This window comes from Lytechinus variegatus, chromosome 7 (genome assembly GCF_018143015.1).
Source record: "Lytechinus variegatus isolate NC3 chromosome 7, Lvar_3.0, whole genome shotgun sequence".
In the NCBI taxonomy this organism is placed as follows: Eukaryota; Metazoa; Echinodermata; class Echinoidea; order Temnopleuroida; family Toxopneustidae; genus Lytechinus; species Lytechinus variegatus.
In genome coordinates this window covers 13,940,354-13,967,438 of record NC_054746.1, presented here as the reverse complement: position 1 = coordinate 13,967,438, position 27,085 = coordinate 13,940,354, and the positions used below count along the sequence as shown (strand labels likewise).

Here is a 27,085-nt window from a genome sequence, read left to right as displayed (position 1 = left end):
TACCCTCACAGATTTTTCTACAACATCAGCAGTGTAACCAAACCTCGTCCATCGGTTCAAGCTATCTACGAACTAACGTCCCTAAACTATAACGCCCAGGTCGACGAGCCTCTCATTTCGCTCAAACCCAAGTCGATATAACGCATCCTCATACACTTCCTCAGCTGATTGTATCATAGTGTAGATAATCATTTATTGTGTGCTTGCCAATGTAACCATGTCTGTGGGTGGATGATTATCACATTTTTTTATACCGTTGCAACGTTGGAATATGTTGGTTTTATTTAGTTTTGATGTGCTTTTCAGGGAGGTGGTTTCATAAAGCTGTTTGGAAGTTATGCTTGACTTTACAGACAACGGGTGGGTGTTTTCATAAAAATGTTCTTATAGTTGCAAATGATTTTATGCACGACTGGAGCATGTTCTGTGGTGCTAAGTCAGCTACATAGGGATGTATCATTTGATAATAATATATTGATTTGTATAGCGCAGAAAATATGTGCATATATTCTACTGCGCTGTAAGTAAGAGCTTATGAAATGCTTGAAAACAAATTTAGAAATTTAGAAAAGGGTGAAAAATGAATGGGAATTAATTGAAAAGATAGGTTTCAAATCTAAGTTTGAAAGTTTCTACCACGGCAGAAAATCTAATTACATACAGCAAACCATTCCATAATTTTGGGGCTGCACAGGCGAAAGCAGTGGGGATGTGAAGGAGCAAATTATTTCTCACAAGAAAAGGTAACCAGTCATAAATAAGGTCATTTGTAAGTAATGAACAGCTATGTGAATGGTCTACCTAGTGACCCTTTCACATGCTAATTCAGGGGGTGATTCACACAGAGTTAAGTGCAACTTACTCATACTTAAATGCCTATGTGCACATGTTATTTAGCATGTAATCTAATCTGACCAAGATGGTGATGCATTATATACTGCATGCACCTGAAATATAAGTGTGACTCTATGTCAAACTTAAATCTTTGTTTGATAAACACCCCCCAGATTATCATTGATTTGTGTTCCCACATACCAAATTCTTGTCTTCAACAATCAATTTAATACTTATTTTCAATTGAATTGAAAAGTAGAAAGTTAAAACAGGGAAGAACGATATATCTTACTAAGCACAAATGAAAGGGGGACACGTCGTCTGTAAATTTGTGCATAACTTTTGAACAACTTTATGAAATGAGCCCCCGATCATTCTGATGTAGTTTGTATGTCTGTGGAAGGATATATTCTTCTCTTTATAATATTTTGGTTTTTATAGCTATAGGGCACTCATCCATGTGAGACCTCCCCCCCTTTCCAAACGTGAAATCGTGGGGGGGGGTTGAATCTACTCATAAGGCTGACTACGTGAATCCTCACATTTGTATTTCAAGAAGTACGTTTGTGTAATTACAATTTAATGTTTGACCCCCCCTCCCCATTTGATTTGGTGCTGCTTATGAATTAGCCACACTGTCTAACAATCTCTTTAATTAACATTCCTTAAAATACAAGAATATCTGTTAACACAAAAAGAGATTTCACACTTTCAAATGTTCTAGCATTCCATTACAAATATTCCATTGGTGCTTGTTTTAACTACATTACTCTATCATGCTTTAAGTTTGTTGATTTGTAATGTAAATGTGTTTACAGTCAAAATAATTTGAAAACCATTAGAGGCCAATTGTTCTTTGTAAGGATTGTAATTGTATAAAGCGAAGTTTATGGGACCAAGGCTATAGCTGTCGCTATATTCCTTTCTTATTTATGAATGTAAGAGAAGACTAAGTAAAGTTTTCATTCTATTGTGAAATGGTGGATTAATGAAAATCAGTGCAAAGAATTTAAGTTTTTAAATATTAGGAAGCTAAAACAAGCCTCAGATATTGATGTTGAATTTTATTTGATGATTTCTTCAAAAATCCTGCCTAAACTTTGATGACATTTCAAGAAATTAGATGAAATAAGGGAAATGAATTTAAACTTGCATAATTTGAATCAACAGTTTTCAATTTTATTTTCCCTTTAAAAAATTAGATTGTCAACTATAGTTTAAATGAATTCACAAAGGGAAAACACATTGCATTCAATAGGCATATTTTTGTGTTTTACTTTTATCGTGTAGGTATGCTTTTATCATCATGCAAAAATCACCTCACTACCCCAAAAAAATTAGTGATGATACAAGAATGAGACCCTTATGTACTGTCCATAGTCTCTTACTGTTTATAGGTATATAGGATTTGCAGATACTTGGTCTACTAGCAGATGGTCGAAATCTGAGATCGTCTTAAGCCCACCACACACCTTACAACTATTACACTATCTCATTTCGGAACAAATTACATTCAACTCAGTTTTTGAAAATGTGAACGAAAAGCATGTTTTTTATTTGAGGTTCAAATTAACCGTATGAATACTAATATAACACTTTTGGAAGATTGCACGGCTATATTTTGGAGTGACGGCCAAATCAATTTCAAATTATTGCCAATCTCACAACTGCTATGATGTCATTATGACTGTATATTAAATTTGCTTTTATTTTATGATAAGGATAATATCATGGTCACAGATTTGAACATGGCTTTTTGTACAATGATTTTGAATACTTCATAGTAAGGCATTCTATGTCTCAATAATAGCATCAAATTCTACTACGTTTTATTTCAAAATCAGGATATCAATGAAGTTCCATTGCCACTTTGTCTAATACTCACTTGAGTGAACTTACAATAGTCTAAGGCGTATGTGGTCTAATTTCTAGTCTGTCTACTTTATCGCATTGTAGAAAATGAAAAGTTTGTTCCTAAGCAGTTTTTGTAGTCATAAGGTGGTGCTGCACCAGCCCGAGATCTTAAGATTTTAGCTCTTAGATCTTAAGATTTTAGCCTGATTGGCACTCTTCATGATTAATCTCGAGATTCAAGAAACCCTGTCTCCACCATAGCAAGAACAGCGATTCATGTTCAAGCGAGGCATCAATGTATGGTGTGACGCCATGAATAAATAATCCCAAGTGCATCTGCACCTGTGAATTCGCGGGATAATTTGTAAAATAGCACACTATTTTGCAAATAATCCCAAGTTGACGTAGCATTGCAATCTCGAGATGAATCCAGCGAACTAGCGCGGTAATTGCGTCTCCATTACAAATAATCTCAAGATTGTTCAGATCGGAATAATTTGCCGGATCAGAAATTGCGTGCTTACTTCAAACTCGGGCTGGTGCAGACAGCCCTTTGTAGACTAAGTGGTGTTAGACCAATGAAATATTAGATGAAATGCTATAGACTAATTGGAAATAAGACAAAAAGGTAATGACTAAGTGGCAATTGGACCAAATGGCACGTAGATATGTACTGGTTGTAGATAAGTTAAATTAGACCATGTGGGTGAAGTCAAGACCAAGTGGCAATGTACTACATAAAGACTATATGATAGGAATATTTCTGTTAGTGTAAGCAGGTATTTGGTTGGTGTTTCATTAAGCTGTTCTTAAAGTTACGGATGACCTTACACAAGATTTGAGCTTGTTCTGAGGTTCCAAGTCAGTTACCACAGTTGCATGTAGCACAGAAAAGGTCACCAGGCAGGCGTAAAGTCATACATTGCTTATGAACAGTTTTATGAAACACCCATCTAGTTGTTTGACTTTATGATGAAGCAATAGAGAGCCCTTAAGTTGCCGTCCAGCTTTGGATCAAGACCAATTTTCATCAAACTTCTTATGAGCCAATCATGAGGTGCCACTTCATTATCATGTTACTTGCCATTAATACACTAAGGGTGGAAGATGATAATTTTGTTTTCAATTTTTCAGAAAATGTCCAATTTTTTTTATTATTTTCTTTTTATAACATGACTCATGAGATTTTACATTTTACCCAATTTGAGGGCAAATCCCTTATTCTGTTCATGAAAAATGGTTATCTGAAATATGATAGTTTGATGAAGGCTTTGAAACCTAGTAAATGTACATGAATATGATTGTTACTTAGATCAACAACATTATTATTCATGATTACTTAATTATCTATATACAAGATGAGCCATTTGGTAGAAGGATTCTAATTGGTCAGATGTGCTTTTCTTGCCACTGTGCAATTCATATGATGATGGCATATGACTTAAATTCCCACTTAAAATTCAGTTGTATGATCGCATTTTGCAATAAATATGAAAGTTCCTGGAAGTAAAATTACTTTATTTAAAGTTTGGCACATTGTTAGGAAAACTAAAATCAGATTTTTACTTTGCGGCAAGCCCTATGGTCTGAGAAAAGTCCAAAATCAGCTTTAAGTCGCAGCCGGTGATGGCGTCATTACGATTGGGAATTGAATTTGTTTTTATTCATTCTGGGAGGCTCTAACTGGACTGAATTTTGATTTCAGTTGTGCTACCACTATTCTGAACTCTGATCTGTAAATATAGTTGGAATATCCATATCAAATGTTATCACAATTAATTTGAATTCGGATTGCAACGAATTGCATAGTGTGAGACGGGCGTAGTGTACTACCTGCTTTGCTTACATTTTTTTTTATTCCAATGCGACCTAACAATGACTGCGCTTTATAAACACTATGGGCTTTTACATTTTGATTGATGCTCTAAACTTAATGATATGTCAATTGAACTCCTGCACTTTTATGATATAAATCACGGTGCATGCTTATCACATCATGTGCATTCACAGACCGGAATCTCTCTTGTGAATCATATATCGCCTTTGTCTTTGACCTCTATGGCGTATGATCCCGTTTCAGAATTTGAAATCCATGAATATCCATATTGTAGTATATTCCCCTCCAGAACATGCATGAAGTTTGTAATATTGCTCAATATACTGATGAAATTCTGTGTGTTATCGGGTTAAAAACCATTTATTTTATTATTTGATCATTATTGGGGTCTCATTTTCATTCTTTCCCTTTATTATGGAGGTATATTCCAAAGTTGCAAATATTTTGTTAAGATACCATGACATGATAGGTGTGCTTGTAATTATTTAATGTTCATTTTAATGTATTTCATTGTGTGGCAACATCGCTACTCACTATTTTTCATTCCTTTATTGTAGTCTCCATGTATTTGTATAAATGTGTTTATAGAGGCTTGTACAGTTTTTAAAAAAGAAAACAAAATATTTCAGGACATGTATATAATGTATTACGAATATATGAATAATGAGGTAAATAATAGTTGAACCAATGTGATTTATTATAAATAATTGTCCTTGTATTTTTTTGGTGCAGTTATTGCACCTCAACTTTTTTTAAGTGAAGTTCAGTAGTTTAACCTGGGGACTATTAAATGATGATAATAATTTTTTTATTATCCCTTTTCTTACTCAAGGCCATGGATACAACTTAACTTACTATCCATCTAAAATTAAATGGTAAATATAATGGACTTAATATTTATACATTGTTACTGAGTTGTGGCTTTTAATATCTTGAGGGTTGGTCTAGTAGTTGGTAATGGCACTTGACGAATATACTGTATTAAGGATTACTATGTAGTTGGAACACTTGATTTTTCATTTGGATCATGTCAAAATCTAAAAAGTTTTTTTTTTTTTAGACATGACTTGCAAAACTTGAAGTTTATAAGGTAGAAATGATAAAAAAAATCATTATTTCTTGTATAACACTAGGTGGTTTCAAACTGCCTTGATCATAAGAATCCCTGTTAAATTACGAGAACTTTTTTAGGCTAAAAAAACCCCATTAAATATCACCGCCACGAAACATACGCTTCGGGATAAGTTCCTGAAGTTACGAGCATGCGCAGCATGGTCTGATAAGCAGGCAAGGCGCGAGATCCAAAATCACTAGCCCAGCAGCCACCCACGGTGCCCGCGCCCAACGACATGCTTGGCTAAAAGTTCCTGTAAATTGCTTTCACATTGCCAAAATACCTGCGACCTTGGAAAAATCCCCGCGAAAGTTCTCGTAATTTTGCCAAGTACCTACTATTTAGCGGGTATTTTCTTTCGGGGAAATTACGCGTACTTTGCTTTCACATTACCAAAATACCTGGTATTTTCTGATCGGGGTAAATTTCCTGAAATAAGAGAATACCTGGAACTAACGAACTTCGAGGCGGTCTGAAACCACCTACTGAATACTTACGTCTTAACTCTGCAAATACCATTATTTATGCAGGATCATTTTCCTGACTTAAAAGCTAAGCAACATTTTCATAGACAAAGTCATTCAGAAAATTATTTAAGTATTAAATAGGGACAATTATAACAAATGTAGAAAATTGATAACAGGGGACCGTTTCATCAACATTTTCGTCCGACAAGTTGTCAGATCTGACATCTTTCCTAGATTTTGATTGGCTGATAAGCACTGTTCCTATGGTAACTGTCGGATAAAATGGGACTTGTCGGATAAAACGTCTGACAAGTCCTTTCATGAAACGCTCCCCTGGTCTCAATATTCTTCTCTAACTGTAGACTGATAATTATTTAGATTGATTTTTTTCTTTTCTAAATTCATTTATTGATTTAATTGCTTATTTGTTTTATTCATCATTATTATTGCTATTATTATTTTTGGAGGGGTTGATGATTGTTACAACCTTAATGCTTTTTAATAATTATTTCTCTAAAAATATCATTTCATTACTGAAATACTGATTATAAATATATTATATAGATGTATTGCGATCGAGAGTGGAGTGAGAGAGTAAAAGCATAATTTGTATCAATTAAAGTCATCATGTGTGTGTTATCCAATGAATATATCAGGTTATGTGAAAAATAGAATTCAATTTATTATATTTCATAATGATATGTTGTGTTATGTGATTGATCAAGTTTCTTGTCTTTCAGATATGTTGTACAGAAGGACACCAACACTCTTGATTTGTAATGATAAATGGTCGTTTTTGTTTATTTTTCATTCCAAGAAGAATGTATGTGCCACTAAGTTTTATCATTAGCTCAGTTTAATGTTTTTATTTTTAATCAATATACAGACAAGGGTTTAAATATAATTTGTAGTTTATCGGTTACCTTTTACATTGAATTATTGGATTAGCCGTTGAGTTGGCAAACCTGGGCCCCGTTGCATAAAAATTTCTATTATGGTAATTTTGCCATCCAATGGTAGCTACCATGGTAACGATGATCAACAGCCAATCAGAATCAAGGATTCTATTGAACCTTCCATTGGATGGCAAAGTTACCATAATGGTAACTTTCATGCAATGATGGGACCCAGTATGAAAAAAAAATGAAATATTCTATGGTGCTCAGATCTTCTGAATATTTTAAAGCTAAAAATGTCTTTGTATAAATGGCACACATCATAATCGAGGTATTGGTTTTCTTATATAAAATTATGTAGAGTACTATGTGTGTTTTTGTTCCATTCTTTTTTGAATGGTATTGTATCTATGATTCTATTACGCATAGTCTGTACAAAGATGTAAAGCTCATTGAAGTGAGAATAAAACATTGTAGTGTTTTTTTGCTATATTTGTTAGCTGTCTTGTGTCTTCTTTGGTGCATTTTACGAGCAATTTCAGGTTGAAATGATATCACAATTATACTGGTACAATTCCTGGTGTTTTTTTTCAATGAAACAAAGATGAGATTTGTTTGATAAAAACATTTCGGCTTAAATCCTTCTTTAACCCTAATTTTGGGCCATAATGGCCCCCCCCCCTCAACAATTTTCGTGATATATCTGCTGCGTGAAATTTTTTCACCTCGCAGCTCACTGACTTTTTACATTCAAGTCTCGCGCAAATTTTGAGACCAAAGTTGTGACGCCCGGGTACGCGGTTACGACATTACGCAACATTATGCAAGTGCATGTCAGACCCAAAATTGCTCATAAACGTGATTTCATGTACAAATCCAATGCAAATTGCGTATTTAGCCAAAATTCATAAATGTATCATTATTTCTACTTTTACTGATTAAACTTAATTAATTTTGCCTTGTTTATGATCAGAATTATGTCTGGAACAATTTCCATTGAAAAAACAATAAAAAACAAAAAGTAAAAAAACAGAGAAATACATAAGAAATTCATAAAACAATAAAATACATAAGAAATTTATTTCCAAACCAAATTTTTTTTGAATTACGATTGTTATGAATGCTACAAAGAAAATTTTTACCAAAAATTAGCATTCTAGGAGCTTTATATAGTGAATTAGAGCAAAAAGTATGATAATGCATAAATTAGAATAATTAATTCATATAAAATAAAATCTCATTATTTTGGAAAATTTTACCATACAGCCTTGTAGATTACATCGCACACTACCAGCGTGCAAATTTTTGCGTCGCTCGCGCGATCGGCGGCCGAGATCTTAAGGGGGGGGGCCATAATGGCCCCCCCCCGGGAATGACAAGAATCAAAATACCCCGGGAGACTTAGGGTTAAGTTTTAAATTAAGGTTGCTGCAATGCATGTGGAATTACGATGTCATGGGCATCTGGGCCCCGTCTTATGAAGAGTTACAATTGATCCAATCAGTTGTAACTCTATGGAAATCCAACAACGGACCTACTCCATTTTATTATGTAGAGTATATTGGTTAATCTGCAAAACTAGTATTCACAATGGGCCTATTCCATTTTATCATGTAGGGTACACTGGGTAATTTGCAATATTACACAATGGGCCTATTCCATTTTATCATGTAGGGTTCACTGGTTAATTAGCAATATTACATATGGGCCTATTCCATTTTATCATGTAGGTTACACTGGTTAATTTGCAATATTCCACTATGGGCCTATTCCATTTTATCATGTAGGGTACACTGGTTAATTTGCAATATTACACAATGGGCCTATTCCATTTTATCATGTAGGGTTCACTGGTTAATTTGCAATATTACACTATGGGCCTATTCCATTTTATCATGTAGGGTACACTGGTTAATTTGCAATATTACACTATGGGCCTATTCCATTATTATGTAGGGTACATTGGTTATTGTGTAGTATTGCACAAGTAGGGTATATTGCACAGTATTGCGCAATACTCCATTTCCTTCAAGTAGGGTATTGCAGAGTATTGCGCAATATTGCGCAATACTCCATTTCCTTCTAGTAGGGTATTGCACAGTATTGCGCAATATTGCGCAACACTCCATTTCCTTCAAGTAGGGTATTGCACAGTATTGCGCAATATTGCGCAACACTCCATTTCCTTCAAGTAGGGTATTGCGCAATATTGCGCAATACTCCATTTCCTTCAAGTAGGGTATTGCACAGTATTGCGCAATATTGCGCAACACTCCATTTCCTTCAAGTAGGGTATTGCACAGTATTGCGCAATATTGCGCAACACTCCATTTCCTTCAAGTAGGGTATTGCGCAATATTGCGCAATACTCCATTTCCTTCAAGTAGGGTATTGCACAGTATTGCGCAATATTGCGCAACACTCCATTTCCTTCAAGTAGGGTATTGCACAGTATTGCGCAATATTGCGCAACACTCCATTTCCTTCAAGTAGGGTATTACACAGTATTGCGCAATATTGCGCAACACTCCATTTCCTTCTAGTAGGGTATTGCAGAGTATTGCGCAATATTGCGCAACACTCCATTTCCTTCAAGTAGGGTATTGCAGAGTATTGCGCAATATTGCGCAATACTCCATTTCCTTCAAGTAGGGTATTGCACAGTATTGCGCAATATTGCGCAACACTCCATTTCCTTCAAGTAGGGTATTGCAGAGTATTGCGCAATATTGCGCAACACTCCATTTCCTTCATGTAGGGCACATTGGTTATTGCGCAATATTGTGCAACACTCCATTATTTCACAATGGGTCTATTCCATTTTATCATATAGGGTACGTTGGTTGTTTTGCAATATCACACAATGGGCCTATTCCATTTTATCATGTAGGGTACATTGGTTAATGTGTAATATTACACAATGGGCCTATTCCATTTTATCATGTAGGGTACATTGGTTATTGTGCAATATTGCATAATTGGTCTCTTCCATTTTATTCTGTAGGGTACATTGATTGACAAAAAATAATGTATTTTGAGCAATATTATGCACAATATGAGGAAGAGTGAGCCCCAATATAATTGCATCAAGAAAAACATAAAATTTTCAATATTAAGTAAATTATGCAAATGGTGACCCCTAAAATTAGAGAAGATGAAAACCCCCAACTAAAATGGAACAACCCAATTCATACAGATAACCAATTAGTAAGCACTAGGTTCAAGGTAGGTAAATGACCTGGATGATTACATAATAAAGAATGCTGAACAAAAGACTGAAGATGAATGAACACATCTGAATATCTGAATAAGAATGGAAAGTAGATGACAAGAGAAGTAGGACAATGACTTGATGTGATGAATAAGAACATACCAAACTGAAGTAAGAAAAAAAATACCCAGGTGAACTGAATAAAAGTTTAACAAAGGAAAGCCCAAAGTACAATAAACCCCCTTACAAAGCTAAAGTGCCCTTTGTTAGCATACTTAAGCCCCCAGTGGAAATTTACCATAAAATCAGCACCAAATCCATTCAACTTCAAACCCCTGTAACTTACGGCTGCCATGAGGGAGGGGACCTTCCAAAAAAGTACAAAAGCACTGTTAATGGGTTATATAATGAGCCTGGTGTGTTGCTATGTCAGAGAACAATCTTTCTTTTTCAGACATACTTGAGGCCTCTTTGTCAGAAATTTCCACAAGAAACAGCACCAAATCTAAATCAATTTAGAGATGAATTCAACTTCATAGCCCAACAACTCACAGCTGACCTAACAGGGACTTTCAAAGAATTTGTTTAATTGAATTATGAAGTGAACCTTGTGTGTTGCTATTTAAGTGCATGATTTTTTTCTTGTTAGACATACTTGAAGCCCTTAGTTACAAATTACTATACCACACAAAATGACAAGGTTTGACGCAAGTTTTGACAGAGCACAAAGTCCTTTATTGAATACTTGTGTGCATTTATATACTCACGTACGAGCAATATACAAAAAGAAACTCACATTCATTGATCATCCAAACTACAAATACATGTATCATCATCATCAGGTATACATCACCTTAACATTTGCACATTTTAATACAGCTTGCTTATATTCACCTTATATTCAATAAACAAAGAAAAGTCATATAGTAGACACAGGAAAACTTTCATACTACACATTTCCCAATGAGATCCTCACCCATCCTCAAAACCAAGGTTCTTTGTTTTGCTCTCTGTAATTAGCCAATCGCTTGAAAAATAAACAGTGAGAGTCAAACTGCATGCATTTTAGCCTACCTCTGCCTCGATTTCAAACAAGGTAGACTTGCGATGTAAGAAATAATCCTTTTGAATTCAAGAGAGATAATCTTAGTTATGTTATAAATGCAAAATAGCATGCACATAGAAAGTTGACAAAATATCAAAAGAGTGTAAGACTTTTCCAAACTCTACATAAATTACATATCAAATAAGAGAAGCATCAACACAAGGAGCAATACCCACCTTGTTAAGGGTTCGCAGATAAATTGGTGAAACTAGCAACTGACCATATATCACCATCATCATAGAGTAATAATATATAACTTTCATGATAATAAATAATTTTTTTAATGAATAAGGGCACTTGATTCGCTCGCAAGGGATTTTTTTTTGACCGGCCAACTAATCGATGACTGAACTTAATCTAGAGATCTTGTATGAGACTAATATCTATCCCACACTCCTAAGATTCTGGCATACTCGTAAGTACAATGTTCATAACATAGAGTGAGTTAAGATCAATGCAGAAATTGATTGCAAGTACAATATTTTTCCCTCTCCTGTGCATGCAGGCAAACAAAAGTGAGGAGGAGGAGGAGATATTGTATTTCAGAGAGTTGAAAGAAAACAGAAAATTCCAAGACGTTTTTAGAAACAAATCCAGGAGTCAAATATGTTGTTTCATAAAGACCATAAAAATGATCTATTATCTATCATATACGTTCTGATGTCCACAGTTGCTAGAATGAATCCTTGCTTAAATACAGTAATCAACAGAAGGGATGTGATAAAAGAAGAAAGTAATTATAATACCAATCTGGCTTGCACAGAAACAAAGTAGTATAAAAAAATTGATGATTGTGACAAATTGTCATCTTAAACTTACATACTACTGACCAATGTTTGAATCAATATGTAATTGACAATATCACATAAGAACTGGCATATAAACAACCTTCTTCAATTATGAAAAAAAGCTTTCATATAAGAAAATTTTTGTATTTCCAAAGACAACTTTTTTTTTAAACATGTGATCAGTCACAAAGAGAAATAATGGCAAACAACAACAACAAAAAATAGAGGTGAAAATTTCAAAAATATCTATCAATGTAAGAGAAAGGAAATACTTATTGAAGTATAACAGCTCAAAAGCTTTTCAGAATTCACATGTCAGAAATGTATGAAAACAAAATATATTCACATTGAAAAGATAGTGTTAAATAGGGTGCACTTTCCAACATTTTTGTGTTGGCCGTGATGAACAAATTGAGACAATAAAGCCATTAGACACAGGAAACACGGAGGCTGATACAATGTCAATTGCAAAACCATATTCCTTGATTTCTTATTAGTAAGCACTAAGTGTATCAAAGCACAGATATGGCCAAAGCTTTGACTTCAGTCGAGTACCAAAGGAGAATAAATTATGAGAGTTAGCAACAATACATTATTAACAAGGCTAACAAAATCAAACAATGCACAAATTTTAAAGATGATTGATCTGTGATAAACAAAATGAAATAGTCATCATGACATTTCCAGTGCAAAAAAATTATTATTTTGAATGATTCTCAATACAATTATGTGCAATTATTCTATCTTAGAATGGTTTTTCAAATCAAGATTATTACACTTTTTCTACAGTGCGTGGAAGTCAAATATTGACTCTCTTCGGTAAATGACTGTGATACAAGCAAGCAAGCACACAATGCAATTCCTAATTTACATACAGTGATGCAGATAAGTCAAGCCGTTTGCATTTCATATATGGACAGGAAGAATATGTGACATAGTTTGTCTCTTAAACTCTTCAGATTTGGACCCGATCTAGAGTGATGAGGTAAACTCAATGGCATCAAGTACAAAATAGAACATCTTTGTGCAACCACTCAAAAAATAGAGCTTGTTATATATGTGTTATTGAAACGATGTGCTAACATGTACACAAAGGTACACATGTGAAGTGATTCGAAATTCAATACTTCTCCTCCACCTCAAATTCAGATTTTGTGGAAAAAACAATAAAACATACTTTCTTATATTTCAAGGTTGTTTTGGAGAAGAGACAAAGAGCAAGATTAAAATGACATATATTTTTTTATTTGTTTACGTACAACTGTAGAATACATCTGATAGTTGCCACCACTAGACAAGACCAACTGATCATCATTAACTCTCGTGATGTTTAACTCGCGTAAAAACGTCACTGGGAATAGGAAAGCCCACTGCCAGATCATCAAGCGATCTGAACCTGTAATATTTCTCCAATATTTTCTTAATCACAAATTTTCTCTGGAGTTTCAATGTTTCAGCAAGTACAACATTACTGTTGGAACATCCTTTCTAAAGGAATTTCCAAAAACGCACATAATTTGCCCCCCAAAAAAACTAAAAAAAATAAATTGATAAATCACTATCCATTATCACACAACAGAAAACAAGAACATAGGAAGTTAATAATGAGATGGTTGAAGTTTCTGACTTTCTTTCCTCACATAGATAAAAACATGTAAAACCTGAATCAATAATTCTAAAATCTTGAGAAGCAGGGCTTTAATTCAGTTCTTGGCATTTCATAATTAGTCTCAGAGTCTAGCTACCCTTCCAAAAATCTTCAGGGTTTCCTCTAAATCAATCATCAATATATATATAGACAGAGAGAGCCTAGAGCATCACTCCAATGGAATATATAAATTAAGCCTAGGTCAAATCACAATCTGGATAATAATATTTCTAGAGTCTTTGAGATGTAGGGTTAAGCCGAGGTTAATTGAGGTGGAACCCTTTCTCCTTGGTAGCGCTCAGCAGCCTCTCCCGGATGATCTCCTCGTTGGAGTACTCGGGTAGCTTGAGATAATGGACGCAGGTGTTGACCGATGGGTAGGTGTGGTCGTTGGCGTCCACCTTGCGGACGATGGTCAGACGGGGATGGAGGTTAGCCAGACCACCGGGGGGTAGGGAGGAGCAGCCGGTAGTGAACTGGAGGAAGGATTTGCGTTCATCGCCATTCATTGCACACAGGACGTTGACAAAGCGCTGGAAGCCAGGACTGTTCACAGAGGAAATCAAAGAGGAATGTGTATAAGAAACAAATAATAATATTTAGTACCACCTCGAGATTTTCCATGGTAAAGAAAGCATGTATAGGTTTCATGATACACCATGTATTCTTTTGTGGGCATGCGTTGGTCCTGTAAAGGACCACCTAAACTCAGTTTTTGACAAGTTTCTTCTTGCCATCTTTTGCTTTTACATGTGAGATAAATCAGGCCATTCTTGTTTACAGGGATGAATTGGATTTAAAACTTTTGATTGATGATAATGATAGAGCTTATCTGAGGAAACATGGGTCAACTACGAAAAGTAAATTCAACCACAGGAATTTTTCAACTGTCCGGCTTTTCACCAGCACAGAGCCTTTAAAAAAACAGAACTTACTAGTCATCTTCACGGTTGCAGATGGGCAAATTCTTTTTCATAATTTCATAACAAATACTATTTCTCTTTGGTTACAGTTAGTAGCTCTGTAGATGGGGGGTGGGGGTGATGACAGAAGTTGGACCTACCTTTCTCTGGTATAGCCTAATTTAGGTTCAGTATAGTTGAGGATATCTTCCCTAGTCCATGCTGGTGCTTGGTCTCCACACAGAATAGTCTGGAACTCAGCTGGACTAAAACTATGAAGCTTTTCCATAGGGAAAACTTGATTAAAGCCATCTACAACAATAACAAAGAAGACATACATTTAGATTCAATGAAAATATCAACTTGTGTTAAATGCTCATATCCATTCAAGAGAATAAGTAATGTCCCTAACAATTAAAACATAGGAAAAGAAAAGTTAAAATATCAAGAGTCGTGACTTTTATGATTTGAGTTATTATCATAACAGATATACGGTGAGTTTATACAAATTTTATCTTCATGGGCAAAATTTGATTTTCAGATTTTCCCAAAGCATGTGAATTACATTTCTAATTGTGTAATCAAATTATATGAAAACATATGTATGATAAATGTAAATTCACAAGCAATTATTTTTCATTTAATGACTATGCACATTATACTTTTTTTCTGTAAAACATTATGCATACTATTGTAACATGACATTAATACTAAGAATAAATTCAAAATACATACTTGACCCAAATGCTTCACGATAGAACATAAAAATTGTCTTGACAATCAAATCCTCAAAGAAGCATGGATTAGTCCTTAATTTTTCCCTCTATCTGCAATTTATTTTTCATTATTCTTCAAGATCAACCAGTAAAATAAAATAAGGAAAGACTGGTGACCTAACCCACCTCTGAAGGCTTCCATCTGTCTCCTGATACCAGTGTGAAGACAGAAATCGGTTACCAGCTCGATATACTCCTCAGCATTGTCAAGGGTCACACACTCGTCATCCCCATCAGGTTTGAGATTGAAGCTATGATAACCATACACCTTGGAGGATGGGTTGAACTGGAATGTCAATCTGAAATACACATCAAAATAAATTCATTACTCAACCATCAAGATGAATGCAGATCAAATATACACCCTTTAGTTTTCTAATACAAGCATGGAATAGAATGCAAGACATGGAGTTGCAGTACTCAGATAGTTATGCAAATAATTACACTGTATATATGAAACATTTTTTTTCACGAAAATGAATCTATATTTGATTCAGATTGGATTTGTACACTTTAAAACTATATTATCGAGTATGCACTCTAGGTTTGAATATCAACTTTTGTTAAAAATTATTTTAAATTTAATTTAAAGAAATTCATAACATATTTCAGTGTTTTGCTTTTAATTGTTACATTGCTTCACCTTTCAGCATGTTGCAGATTGAGCAAATGGACATGTGAATTACCAATACAACATTTGCATTACCTATGGAAATCATCATAATTTATGCAGGAATATGCAACTACTTCTTTTAAAAGGATAATTGACTTCTCAATGGACATCCACCTACCCTAGATCCTCAAGCCTGACTGGTATTCCAGGTGAGGTCTCAAGACACAGGTTCTGAATCTCATTGTTCCTCTCCTCCTCCGTCTTACTACCATCCAGCTGAATCTGTCTCTTCCGATCCACCATCTCTTGAAGATGCTGCAAGAATTTCGCCCTATGAGGATCAATCAGCTCAAAGTCCGACCAGGTCAGGACTCCGGCAAACCAAGCCGGGGTACACGGTTTGGGCGGATCGGCCGCTAGGATCAGCTCCTTGGACTCGTTGCCGCTGTCGATGGCGAGGTCAGAGATCAGCTCGCTCATGCTCTCCAGCGAGGCTTCCGTCTGCTGCATCTCGGCAAAGAAGACCTCAGAGTCCCTAGGCGAGGTGTAGGATTCTTGCGTTGAGGTGTAGTAGAGGTGGGAGCTACCGGTCTCACCCATGCACATTAACTTGAGGAAGGGTCTGGAGAGAGGGATGTCGACCATGCGATTGTCCTGGAGGCACTTTGCCAGGAAGATGCCTAGGAAGTTATAGAGGAGCTCTATGCGAGAGATCTCCTCGCTGTCTTGGACGATGGGAGCAGGGAAGAGACCGGATGCTCTCTGAATGTAGTAACCTCGTGGCTTCTCACCCTCACCAATATCAACCTGCAAATGATATTTCAAAAAAAAAATCAGTGATTGGATAGCTTAACATTAGATTAGAACTTGGTTTTTATTATAAATTTAAAAAAAATAAGAATACAAGGAAACTTATACATACAGGTATAGTTGCAAACTACAATCTGCCGAGTCTGAAGAAATATCCTAGAGAATTGGGGTACTTTAAACATCTTTGTATTAAGCAAAGTTGTGACTTACAATGGGTAGTAGATTGACCTACCAAAGTAAACTCTACTATTCACTTTGGACATGTCACCATGATACCGGATGTTTATTTGGGTTTTACAATCATGAGACCTATTAATAGTCTAGGACTGTTGAGAATGTGAGTGAACTGAAGATCCTGAGTTCAGTAAAATTTGTCCTGTCTAAATTTTCATTACATTAGTCCCACAGGCTCACATGACAGACAGATTATAAAGTAAATAAATCTTTTGAAAATTCTGTTTGATTACGTTTTCCCCATGATAGCCAGAGTTTGATTACGTTTTCCCCATGATAGCCAGAGTTTGATTACGTTTTCCCCATGATAGCCAGAGTTTGATTACGTTTTCCCCATGATAGCCAGAGTTTGATTACGTTTTCCCCATGATAGCCAGAGTTTGATTACGTTTTCCCCATGATAGCCAGAGTTTGATTACGTTTTCCCCATGATAGCCAGAGTTTGATTACGTTTTCCCCATGATAGCCAGAGTTTGATTACGTTTTCCCCATGATAGCCAGAGTTACCTACCTCTCTTGACATGTCGTCTGCTATTTCATCATCAGTCAGCCACATTCCTAGACTCTTACGCTGGAGCTCAGCTGCTATCAGAGCATAGAACTCTAGTGTAGGACCAAGACCTGTTCCTTCTTCACCAAGGAATTCAACCTGATCAAAAAGAGGAAGAATAACAACAGGATTAGATTTCATCTTTCATTATGACAGAGGAAGAGTGATGCAAAAAGAGGTTAACATATCAAAAAGATACAAAACATATCATGCAAGTCATACATGTACCTTTTCATCCTTATCTTCCGTGGAAATTTTCAAATCGTCACTTGAAACTCACCTTTTCTCATAACTTGTTTTCTTTTTCTTTTTTTTTCCCTTTTTTATGGATTGACTGTATATTATTATAATCTGCCAACCTGTGCGCTTTGAAACACCAATATAAAGCGCCCTACAAATGTTATCATTATTATTATAATTTTCAGAGGGGTTATTTTTTTCTGACGAGGTGCAAATCATCACAATTCCTTATGTAGGCCTTCATAATACATGTAATATCATCCTTATTTTCCTGTAATACAAATGTTTTGATTGGGAATCCACTATAAAGGAAACTAAACTTGAGGTCTTTATACACAGGTCATTCCATACAGGTGGTCATTAAAACATTTAAACGGCAAAACATTTTGTTCACATGTTTATCATTGGAACTCACAACATTTACACAAACTCTGTAAGAAATTTGAACAATTTGCAAAATAATTGTAGATAATTGTAGAATTGTAAGATATTTATGCATCACAAGAGTTTCAGAGAAAAATATCCCTGAATATGGACCCTTCAAATATTCATATCCTTTACAGACTGTGTCTGTCTCCTGTACAAAACGCACTTATCATAATCACAAGAAGACTTTCTCACCTCTAGAATGGATTTCCTTGAACAATGGAGTCTCATCACATTGATGGCCCATTCCAATAGCTGCTCTCCTCTTGGTACCTTGACCCTTTCGTGTTTCAGACGTCCAACCTGGAACTCGTGGTGGTCATCTCGTCTGGTGCTAGGAGTACGCACACGTTCAGTGTTTGCCTCTCGTTTGCCCTGAAGCCAGGCTATGGCTCTGAAATGAAAGAGGATTTTTATTGTGGTAGGTTAAACTCAGATTTTTGAGGAGAAATAGATCGCAGTAAAAGTTGTCATACTGTATTTCACAGCTTGGTATTATGGTGTGTGCCTGTAATCCAAGCTACGTCGGGAAGGTACAAATTGATACAGTTGATATTGATACAGGTTTGAGACCTGGTCACATATTTCTGATAGTGACATTATAAATATACGAATCCGGGACATGATGGACCAAGATGTGGCCGTACATAACCCAATAGAAGTCAGTGTATATTAACCTGGTTCCTAACAATCATAACCAAGGCTAATTTACATCAATTTCAGAGGACTCTATCAGGTATTCATTTGGGCATACCTTGGACCTGTGCCATGAACCAATCCATGTCAAATTGGTGTGTGTGAAGGTTTTTCATCATGTTTTAAAAATAATAATTGTGTCACACTTTGGTTCTCTGTTCGCAAGACAAGGGCAAGTTCTACATTCTGAAAATGCCTGTTAAAATTGACTGGGAAGATTCTCTCCAGGTACATATTCTAAAAAAAAAAAAAACCAGCTTGGCACAATTTACCTAACACAAAATCTCCACTGTTACTGTTATCTGTTACACCTCTAAAATATTGTTTGATATTTCCCTCATTTTTTAAAAGTACACTCAGAACTCCTCACATTAATGTAAATTCAGGAAAAACATTGATAATACCCATGTTCAGATATTTTTGGGCATATATAATAAATTCAGCTGGAGTACACATTTTCCTGGAGAATATGAAAATTAAAACCAAAATGCATTTTTGCAATGACACAAAACGCAAACTATATTAAAAAATATACATAATAAAACAATATTTTCCTTGATAAAGAAGGTAATCATATTTACCCTCCAAAAAAAACACTCCCAACAACAACATACAGTCTTGCTGCAGAAAAAATACCCTTTAAATTGCAGTAAAGAAGACTACATAACATATTTTCAGAGAATAAAATAATAAAAGATTGAATGGCCATTCTAACCTTGATACACCAAATGCAGTACATGTGAAGTAGAGTTGCCTTGTCTCAAACGGGAAGAGCATTGGACATCTATTCGTCAGTCTCTCGCACCATTTAGGAAGAGATAAACTGGCAAGAACAAGTGGGTCCTAAAAAAGCAAAATGAGATAGACAATTCAAGCTAAAATTCAAATTTACTTTATTCACGTCCATTAAAAACAATAAAAATATATACACAATGCAAAATGTTACAATTAATTATTTAGTAAATTACAAAATAGTTATGAAAAGAAAAAAAATCAGTGGATGCAGGAGAAAGGCCAAAGACCTGATGAGACTGATCCACCTAAAGTCATAACATTAATCCCCATCAAAAAAGAGTTATTCAACAGACTTATGGGGTGTTGCAAGAAACTTGCAATTGCAAGTCAATTTTCAGTCCCTAAATCAATCACATGTCTTGCAGTTAATTGCAAATTAGTAATTGCTTGCTAATCTGCTCCTTGAAACACGAAGTTTAATCTAATTTCCTAAAGGTAACCTTGATCTATCAGTTGTAAAATTGAGACAGAATATTTGCGATTGATCACAAATATTTTCTTGCAACACCCCCATAGTCTTTCTAGAGTTGCAACATAGTGACCAAAATTAATGTTTTGGTGGCTGGATTTAACTCACATTAGCAGCTATTGCCCTTGTTCTCTTTGTCCACATTGCCTTTGTGTAACTTTCATCAACTCATGCTATATAAGTTATATACTACACCCCCCCCCTATTGTGCCTGATCTCTGGCAACAGATACACAATATACCATATACCTACATGAAAATTATAAATAATGTCTAAAGGCTAATTGCATATAACATGCATTTTGAATCCCTTTGAGGTGTCGTTATGTACAAATCATTTTCAGAGATATAGTGTAATATTGAGAAGAATTTACCTGTACTTGCTGAGCTAGCTTGTTGGTGATCTTTTTACTATAGAATTCTTCAGGTGGAACATTGAAGCGATGGCCATCAGGATCTGAAGGTTATAAAAAAAATAGATTTCACTACGAATGATAACCATTCATGGAACATTTGAAGGTAAAAAATTACACCATCCCATGTAAAGCACAGTAATTTCATTCACAAAACATTAAAAATATAAGTTGAACAATATGGCCCGTATTCTGAAGTCAGGTTTTACTTAGACCATGGTCTAACTCTGTGCTACAATAATTATGGGAAGCCAAATATTTCAAAATTTTGTTAACAGTGATTGCTTCTCATGTTTAATGTGCTCTTTACAAACCCGTAAATGGTGAAGACAACTGTCATACTTCTCCTTCCCTAGCAGTTCATGTTTTGGAAGTCAAATGAACTGATACATTGAACCTCTACTGTAAGAGATTTATGCAACAACTAGCTTTCCATATTTAAACCACAAATTAAACTCAGAGTTTAAATTAAACCTGACTTCAGAATACGGGACTATGGGTTGAACTATCTAGGTATAGTAACTTAAAAAATAAATGAAAGAGGAAAAGAAGGAGAAAGAGGAGGAAAAGGAAGAGGAGAATGGGGACAAGGAGAATAAGAATTTTAATGAATATTGACTATGCCAGTGAAAATATTACAAGGGGGCTCAGTGCGATTTTGTCCCCCAAAATGCTAAAAAGACCCCTCAAAGATAAAGAGAGCACCATAAAATGTTGCAGATTGAGGCAGTTGACTGTGAAAAGTAGCCCTCCAAATAATTGTTCTTATTTTTTTTTTTTGGGGGGTGGATGGGCTAAACTATGCCAGGATCAATCGATTAAAGAGCAACCATTCTCTGTGTGCTTTCTGTGTACACTCACCAGTAGAGCCTACATCTGTAGCTATGGCATAGAGGATCCTAAGGAGCTGTAAGACATCATCTACGCTGCAAGCACCGGTCTCCTTGCCACCAACACTCAGGCTACCACCATCACTCTCGCTAAGGACATGCCCTGAGTCCTGGCTTAATCGCTGATGGCTGGATGGTCTGGCTAAACCAAGCTGGATGAATTCCTGTACATAAGGCAAGTAGACACATAATATAAGTTTAAAATAAGTTTAGATGAATTTGCTATAGATTGACAGGAAAATGGTAGGTAGAAGCAAATAAAATAGATGAAATGTATTAAAATCAAAGTTAGTTGCTTGAAAATACCTGAGGAAAGAAGCACACATCTTCCTTCTTAATTTCGGGAAGAACTGGGTGCAAAGCCAGAGTGATGTCACAGGAGGTAGGCAATTTCAAATAGTTATGAAATATTGAACTGTCTGACTTCAGGCCCTTAAGGACATTCCACAGTTAAATTAGTTAGTCAGCAGATACCTTTGGCTAATTAATAACCTCTTCATTCATTGTGACGTCAATGCACATAGCGTTAGATATTCACAGACCATGATGCGCACAAATATAACTGTGGAACGTCTTTAAGGTGAAGAAAACGTCACAGGCCAATAGAAAACTTTGCTCTTTTTATGAGTCCCTCATTTTCATTTTCAAATGTAAATTGTATCTTTCATAGGTTTAATTACAGGTAACAACACTTTATCTATATACTGAACACTTACTATATTATCTGTAATTAAAATGTTTTTTATGACATCTATTTTAAAAAATATTTATACATATGTATGCATGTACTTTGTATAATGGACCCCAATTGATCATGATAATGAGTAGTTACGAACCCTGTAAGCTGCTATAAGTCTAGAAGAGTTCCTGGTCCTACGTATATTCGTAGCATTACTAGTCAGCTTCCATCTCCTAAGGAATTGAGCATCTGCTTTCTCCTGAAGATACATGATAAGCTCTGTCTTAGGAAGTCTCTCAGTGCCTAGGTGTCTTTGTACAAAGCCTACGGTCCATGGACCCTGGTGGATGACAAGCAAAGATATTGAAAGGTTACATAGGGTATGACCTAGGCCCCGTCTTACAAAAAGTTGCGATTGATCCGATCAATCGCAACTATGGATGGCTAGCAACATCAACATCTATTATGCATGTTTGTTCAAAATATTTTCTAGCTGTGATGTATATTCATGTATTCATCGTTATCTGTGCTTCTCTTTGACTACAAAGGACATTGTGCAAATATCCTGTAGAAAATAATTATGACCTTGGTGGATTTCCATGGATTTCCATAGAGTTTTGATTGATTTGATCAATCATAACTCTTTGTAAGATGGGGCCCTGAGGGGCGTTTCATGAAAGATGTCACAATTGACAGAGTTGTGGATTAAGTTACCAACCTATCTTAGATATGCTGATATGGTGGATAACATTAGGGATCTCTTCATGACATATCTTTTTCTCCATTTTTCTTTCTTTCCTTTGAAATTGTACTTTTTGTTATTTTGTACCAGAGTATTCGTTCCTTTAAGTGATATTGCCAGATAATTCTATGTTATCTTTTCTGTTTCAGAGCACAGTGGGACTTCGTTTCATATTTTATAATGTTCTTGTTAAAATAATTGTTTAATATTCACAGTTTAAACAAAATCATTGGTTTTGATCAACTGGGGAAAACTGGACTCGAACTATGTCACAGAATGGCAACTTGTCAGTGCTGACAATCTTCATAAATTGGTGGTAGGCATGTAGCCTCAAAATAAAGCATGAGAAAAGAAGTTGTTAGTGCCTGAAATCATGCAGAACCCTGAAGACTGGCATCTCTGTGATTTTAAATAACATTTTCATTATTCTCATACTAACCTCTGTGTTTTCTATACTCGAAGTGCTTTCATCCTGTGGTCTTGATTCTCTATATACAACCCTGTCAGGAAAAAATGATTAAAAAATGTGAGTAATGCAACTTTAACATATTCTTTATAGTTACTGTTATATCTAATAATTGGTATGGAGTTCACATAAAGTGTTTGATATGCAAATCTACTTTGACATGAACTGTAAGGCTTTATTCACAAGCATCAGTAGCTTTTTAGAGGTCCTGGCTCATTATTTTGTACATATTCGTGACTGTTGGTGATTTTGATGCCATTCTTAATATTTCGGAATAAATTGAGCTTTCAATGTGATTTGGACCATTTAAAAAAATAAGCGATACAATATACTTCCAACACCACCACTCGAACCAACAATAAACTTGAAATTACTCAGTGTGCTTGAAAGAAACAATTAGCTGGTTATTTCCTGCCTAAAAGGGAATGAGTCTTACGTGTATGTTGGTTCCCATATCCTGCGTAACCTGTCATGTTTGGTACCAGTGGGAGTCTGCTGGTACAGCATCTGAACATATCTAAAAATGGTGGATCGTAGATCTTCACAGAATACTTCAGTCTCCTGGACCTGCAAAGACAACAAGTCAACACTTTATTAAGTAATAACAACACCTCACTTTTATAGAGCACTTAATACATCAGAAAAGAAGTCTCTAAAGTGCTTTACAGATTACCACAGTTGTCATATCTTGCCTTGCTAGCACACAATGTATGCACTTTCTCCAATCCCTCCAACTAGAGTTTCTAAACTCAATTGTTGGGCATACTACATCACATCATACCAGGTACCCTTTATCACCCGGGTGGAGAGTGGCATAACCCATAATCATGAAGCTCTAAATAGGAATAGATCTTACCCCTTGTAGTCCAGGACCTCTTAGGAAGAGTGCTAGTCTGGGTGTTGGAGTGTTATCAGTTTCGTCTCTAAATGATGTGTCAGGTGTACCTGAATAACAAACAAACATTTGAGATGATACACATTATCTATGAGACTGATTCTGAATCAAGCTAGCCAAGTCAATAAAAATTATTTTAAATGATACATCATTGTATGCATTTGTAAGAACTAAATGTACAAGGTACATGTACCTTTGGAACAGTTCGAATATTTGGAATATGTTGAATGTATCAAGTCTGGGTGGTTATTCTTATGCCCAAGCGAACTTATGTGTATTTATTTATATGTTTTACAAGATAATACTAAAGATTCTTGTTATTTGATAGACCATCATCATCTCAAAACTATGATAAGCAACTTCACTTTATTCATGAATGGTCATAATGGCTAGCTATGTGAGCAATCAACCTATCTTATTGTCATCTTATATCACTAATCACATGAATGACAATACAAATGAAGGTTGAACTATCTTCTCCAGAGATAATTACTAAAAAAAATGAAATAAATCATAGTTAATTTTAGACATTTCAATAGCAGTCATCTTTGTGAAAATAAGAGATGCTCAATATTGGTATTTTTAAAAATCAAAACATAAAAGTATACAGGAAGAGTCCTCCACAAGAGTTGGCATTTCTGTATTAACCTACTAAATCCAGCAATGTGATTTGCCAAGAACAAATTTAATACTGAGTTTAGTTTAATGAAAGAAGGCTTTGAAGGGTACCTGGTGGGGGTATCTCAAGGTCTGTTGTCTGTTGGACGTTGGTCCTGCCTGGTCTAGGATCAAAGGCAGGTACCAAGGCAGAGAACTGTCTCTTTAATACGTGTTCATCATCCCAAGTCTTGCGTCTAACACCTCGGCTGTCATAGTCTTCTTCCTCCTGTTTTGATGAGGTAATGAATGAAATAATGCAAATTTAAAATTACATCCTGTAATTATCATTCTTATTATCATCATTGATAAGACTAATGGTACGAGATAAATGAGCATTTCTGCATGAGCAAAATAATCAACCAACTTAATATTCATTGTCAAAACAACCAAGCTGACTATCCATAATACCCAATGAATAGATAGTCAGTAATGGTTTAAGACATGCTTTATTTCATATGACATTTTTGTTCCATGTATAATCTTCTCGTTTATCAACCATCATCCTGTTTACAGACTGGAATATAACAGATGTAATGAGATATCATATTGAATCAGAGAATTAGGTGAAAGAACTATCATATTTCCAAGCATTAAATGGCAAAAACAATACAAGGTATATAACAGGAACAAAAACTCTAAAATTGTTGGAAATGGAATAAGATTATTCATGTAAAATTGCCCAAATGCTATATATCATACCCACAAAACAAAAACTATTCCCTTATAACAAACTATTCCATTATAACAAACTATTCCATTATAACAAATAGAATGCTGATTCATTATTACACAAACAAACTAATGTGTGCACTGAATATTTTGCAGTGGTATCACTTTTGTGCAATTCACAACCTAAAATATTTCCACTTCTGATATACCATTAAAAATGTATGAGAGAAGCTAAAGAAAAATTGTGAAAATAATCTCTAATTAATTTTGTACCTCACAAGAAAAGTATAAACATTCATAAAACATGTACCAACAGAGTTCGACAGACTCCAACACCATGCAAGACAAGCTCTTACCGTGCCATCATCGTAGTCCTCTCCATCGCTATCATCCTCGTTCTCATCGTCGAGATCCTCAGGCTCCGGGAACTCCTCATCTTCCAGCTCTGCCATGAGAGAGCTGGTAGGACAAGGCTCTAAGAACTCGTTATCGCTCTCGCTAGAGGTTGAGGTCAGGGAGGTCGCGAGGGCAGAGCTTAGGGTACTGGTGAGGACAGTGCTGGCTGATGTAGGCATAGAGGTCGTGGTAGCACCAGGCAAGTTGGGAGCACTCTGGGCACTGCTCAGGTAGTTGTCTAGAATGGGAAAATAGTGGTGTACATAAAGAGATGTGTTGCATATACTGATACAACATCATAATAGGGATATTTAATGGTATTTTACAATAGCCACAGTATAGTTAAGAATGTGAAATACTAGAACTAGTGTCATCACTAATTTCATCATCATAATCATCATCATCATTATCATCATCATCGTCATCATCACAATCATTATCATCATCATCATCACCATCATCATTGTCATCATCACCATCATCTTCACCTTAAACATCACTACTATCATCATCATTATCATCATCATAATCATCACTATAATTACCACCATTCAAAGCCTACCCCATCTGCTGCACTCAACCCAGGGGGGGGGGGGGGGGGGGTAAAAGGCAAGAATGTATTCAAGAATGTATGAGATCAATTAGTGCCACAGATCGCACAATGTACTGCTCAGCTTAAGCCAGGGTAATTATGCTGCATTACTGTAGAGAGACTTGCAATAATAAGCAAGTATAATCATTGTCAAAATGATCAGGAAGAAAGTCCTCAAAACTTACTACTTGGCAGGCCAGACGAGGAGTACGGGAACCTCACGAAGCTGGACGTGAAGGTATTGGTCCGACTGGAGAGGGTGCTGTTCCCACTGCCGACGCTACCTCTGCTCTGTCTCATCAGAGATGGGAAGGTATCGGCTAGGCTGGAGACCACGTCCTGGTTACTGCTCAGGTTGGGTACGCTCACACTCATACTGCTTGTGGTAGGGGGCAGCACGGAGGTGGAACCAGTACCTA

At 35.7% G+C, this 27,085-nt stretch overlaps 2 protein-coding genes across 3 annotated transcripts in view; one reads left to right on the top strand and one right to left on the bottom strand.

Moving 5' to 3' along the window:
* The window catches only part of LOC121418497 (fibropellin-3-like), a 33,069-nt gene extending 31,397 nt beyond the window's left edge, over window positions 1–1,672 (top strand). Inside the window, exon 6 of the mRNA XM_041612404.1 lies at window positions 12–1,672. Within this exon, the coding sequence (XP_041468338.1) occupies window positions 12–141 (130 nt within the window). The 3' untranslated portion in view covers window positions 142–1,672. The remainder of the gene's footprint in view (window positions 1–11) is intronic.
* Window positions 1,673–11,604: 9,932 nt separating this feature from the next.
* LOC121418494 (E3 ubiquitin-protein ligase HECTD1-like) overlaps window positions 11,605–27,085 on the bottom strand; it is a 62,056-nt gene continuing 46,575 nt past the window's right edge. For both annotated transcript variants that reach the window (XM_041612401.1, XM_041612402.1), the window contains exons 29-44: window positions 26,852–27,082; window positions 26,035–26,312; window positions 25,079–25,235; window positions 24,311–24,399; window positions 23,891–24,021; window positions 23,428–23,488; window positions 22,404–22,586; window positions 21,539–21,731; window positions 20,639–20,721; window positions 19,717–19,844; window positions 18,501–18,699; window positions 17,601–17,738; window positions 16,224–16,852; window positions 15,559–15,731; window positions 14,818–14,968; window positions 11,605–14,300 (exon numbers count right to left, since the gene is read on the bottom strand). In XM_041612401.1, the coding sequence (XP_041468335.1) occupies window positions 14,018–14,300; window positions 14,818–14,968; window positions 15,559–15,731; window positions 16,224–16,852; window positions 17,601–17,738; window positions 18,501–18,699; window positions 19,717–19,844; window positions 20,639–20,721; window positions 21,539–21,731; window positions 22,404–22,586; window positions 23,428–23,488; window positions 23,891–24,021; window positions 24,311–24,399; window positions 25,079–25,235; window positions 26,035–26,312; window positions 26,852–27,082 (3,107 nt within the window). In that variant the 3' untranslated portion in view covers window positions 11,605–14,017. The remainder of the gene's footprint in view (window positions 14,301–14,817; window positions 14,969–15,558; window positions 15,732–16,223; window positions 16,853–17,600; window positions 17,739–18,500; window positions 18,700–19,716; window positions 19,845–20,638; window positions 20,722–21,538; window positions 21,732–22,403; window positions 22,587–23,427; window positions 23,489–23,890; window positions 24,022–24,310; window positions 24,400–25,078; window positions 25,236–26,034; window positions 26,313–26,851; window positions 27,083–27,085) is intronic.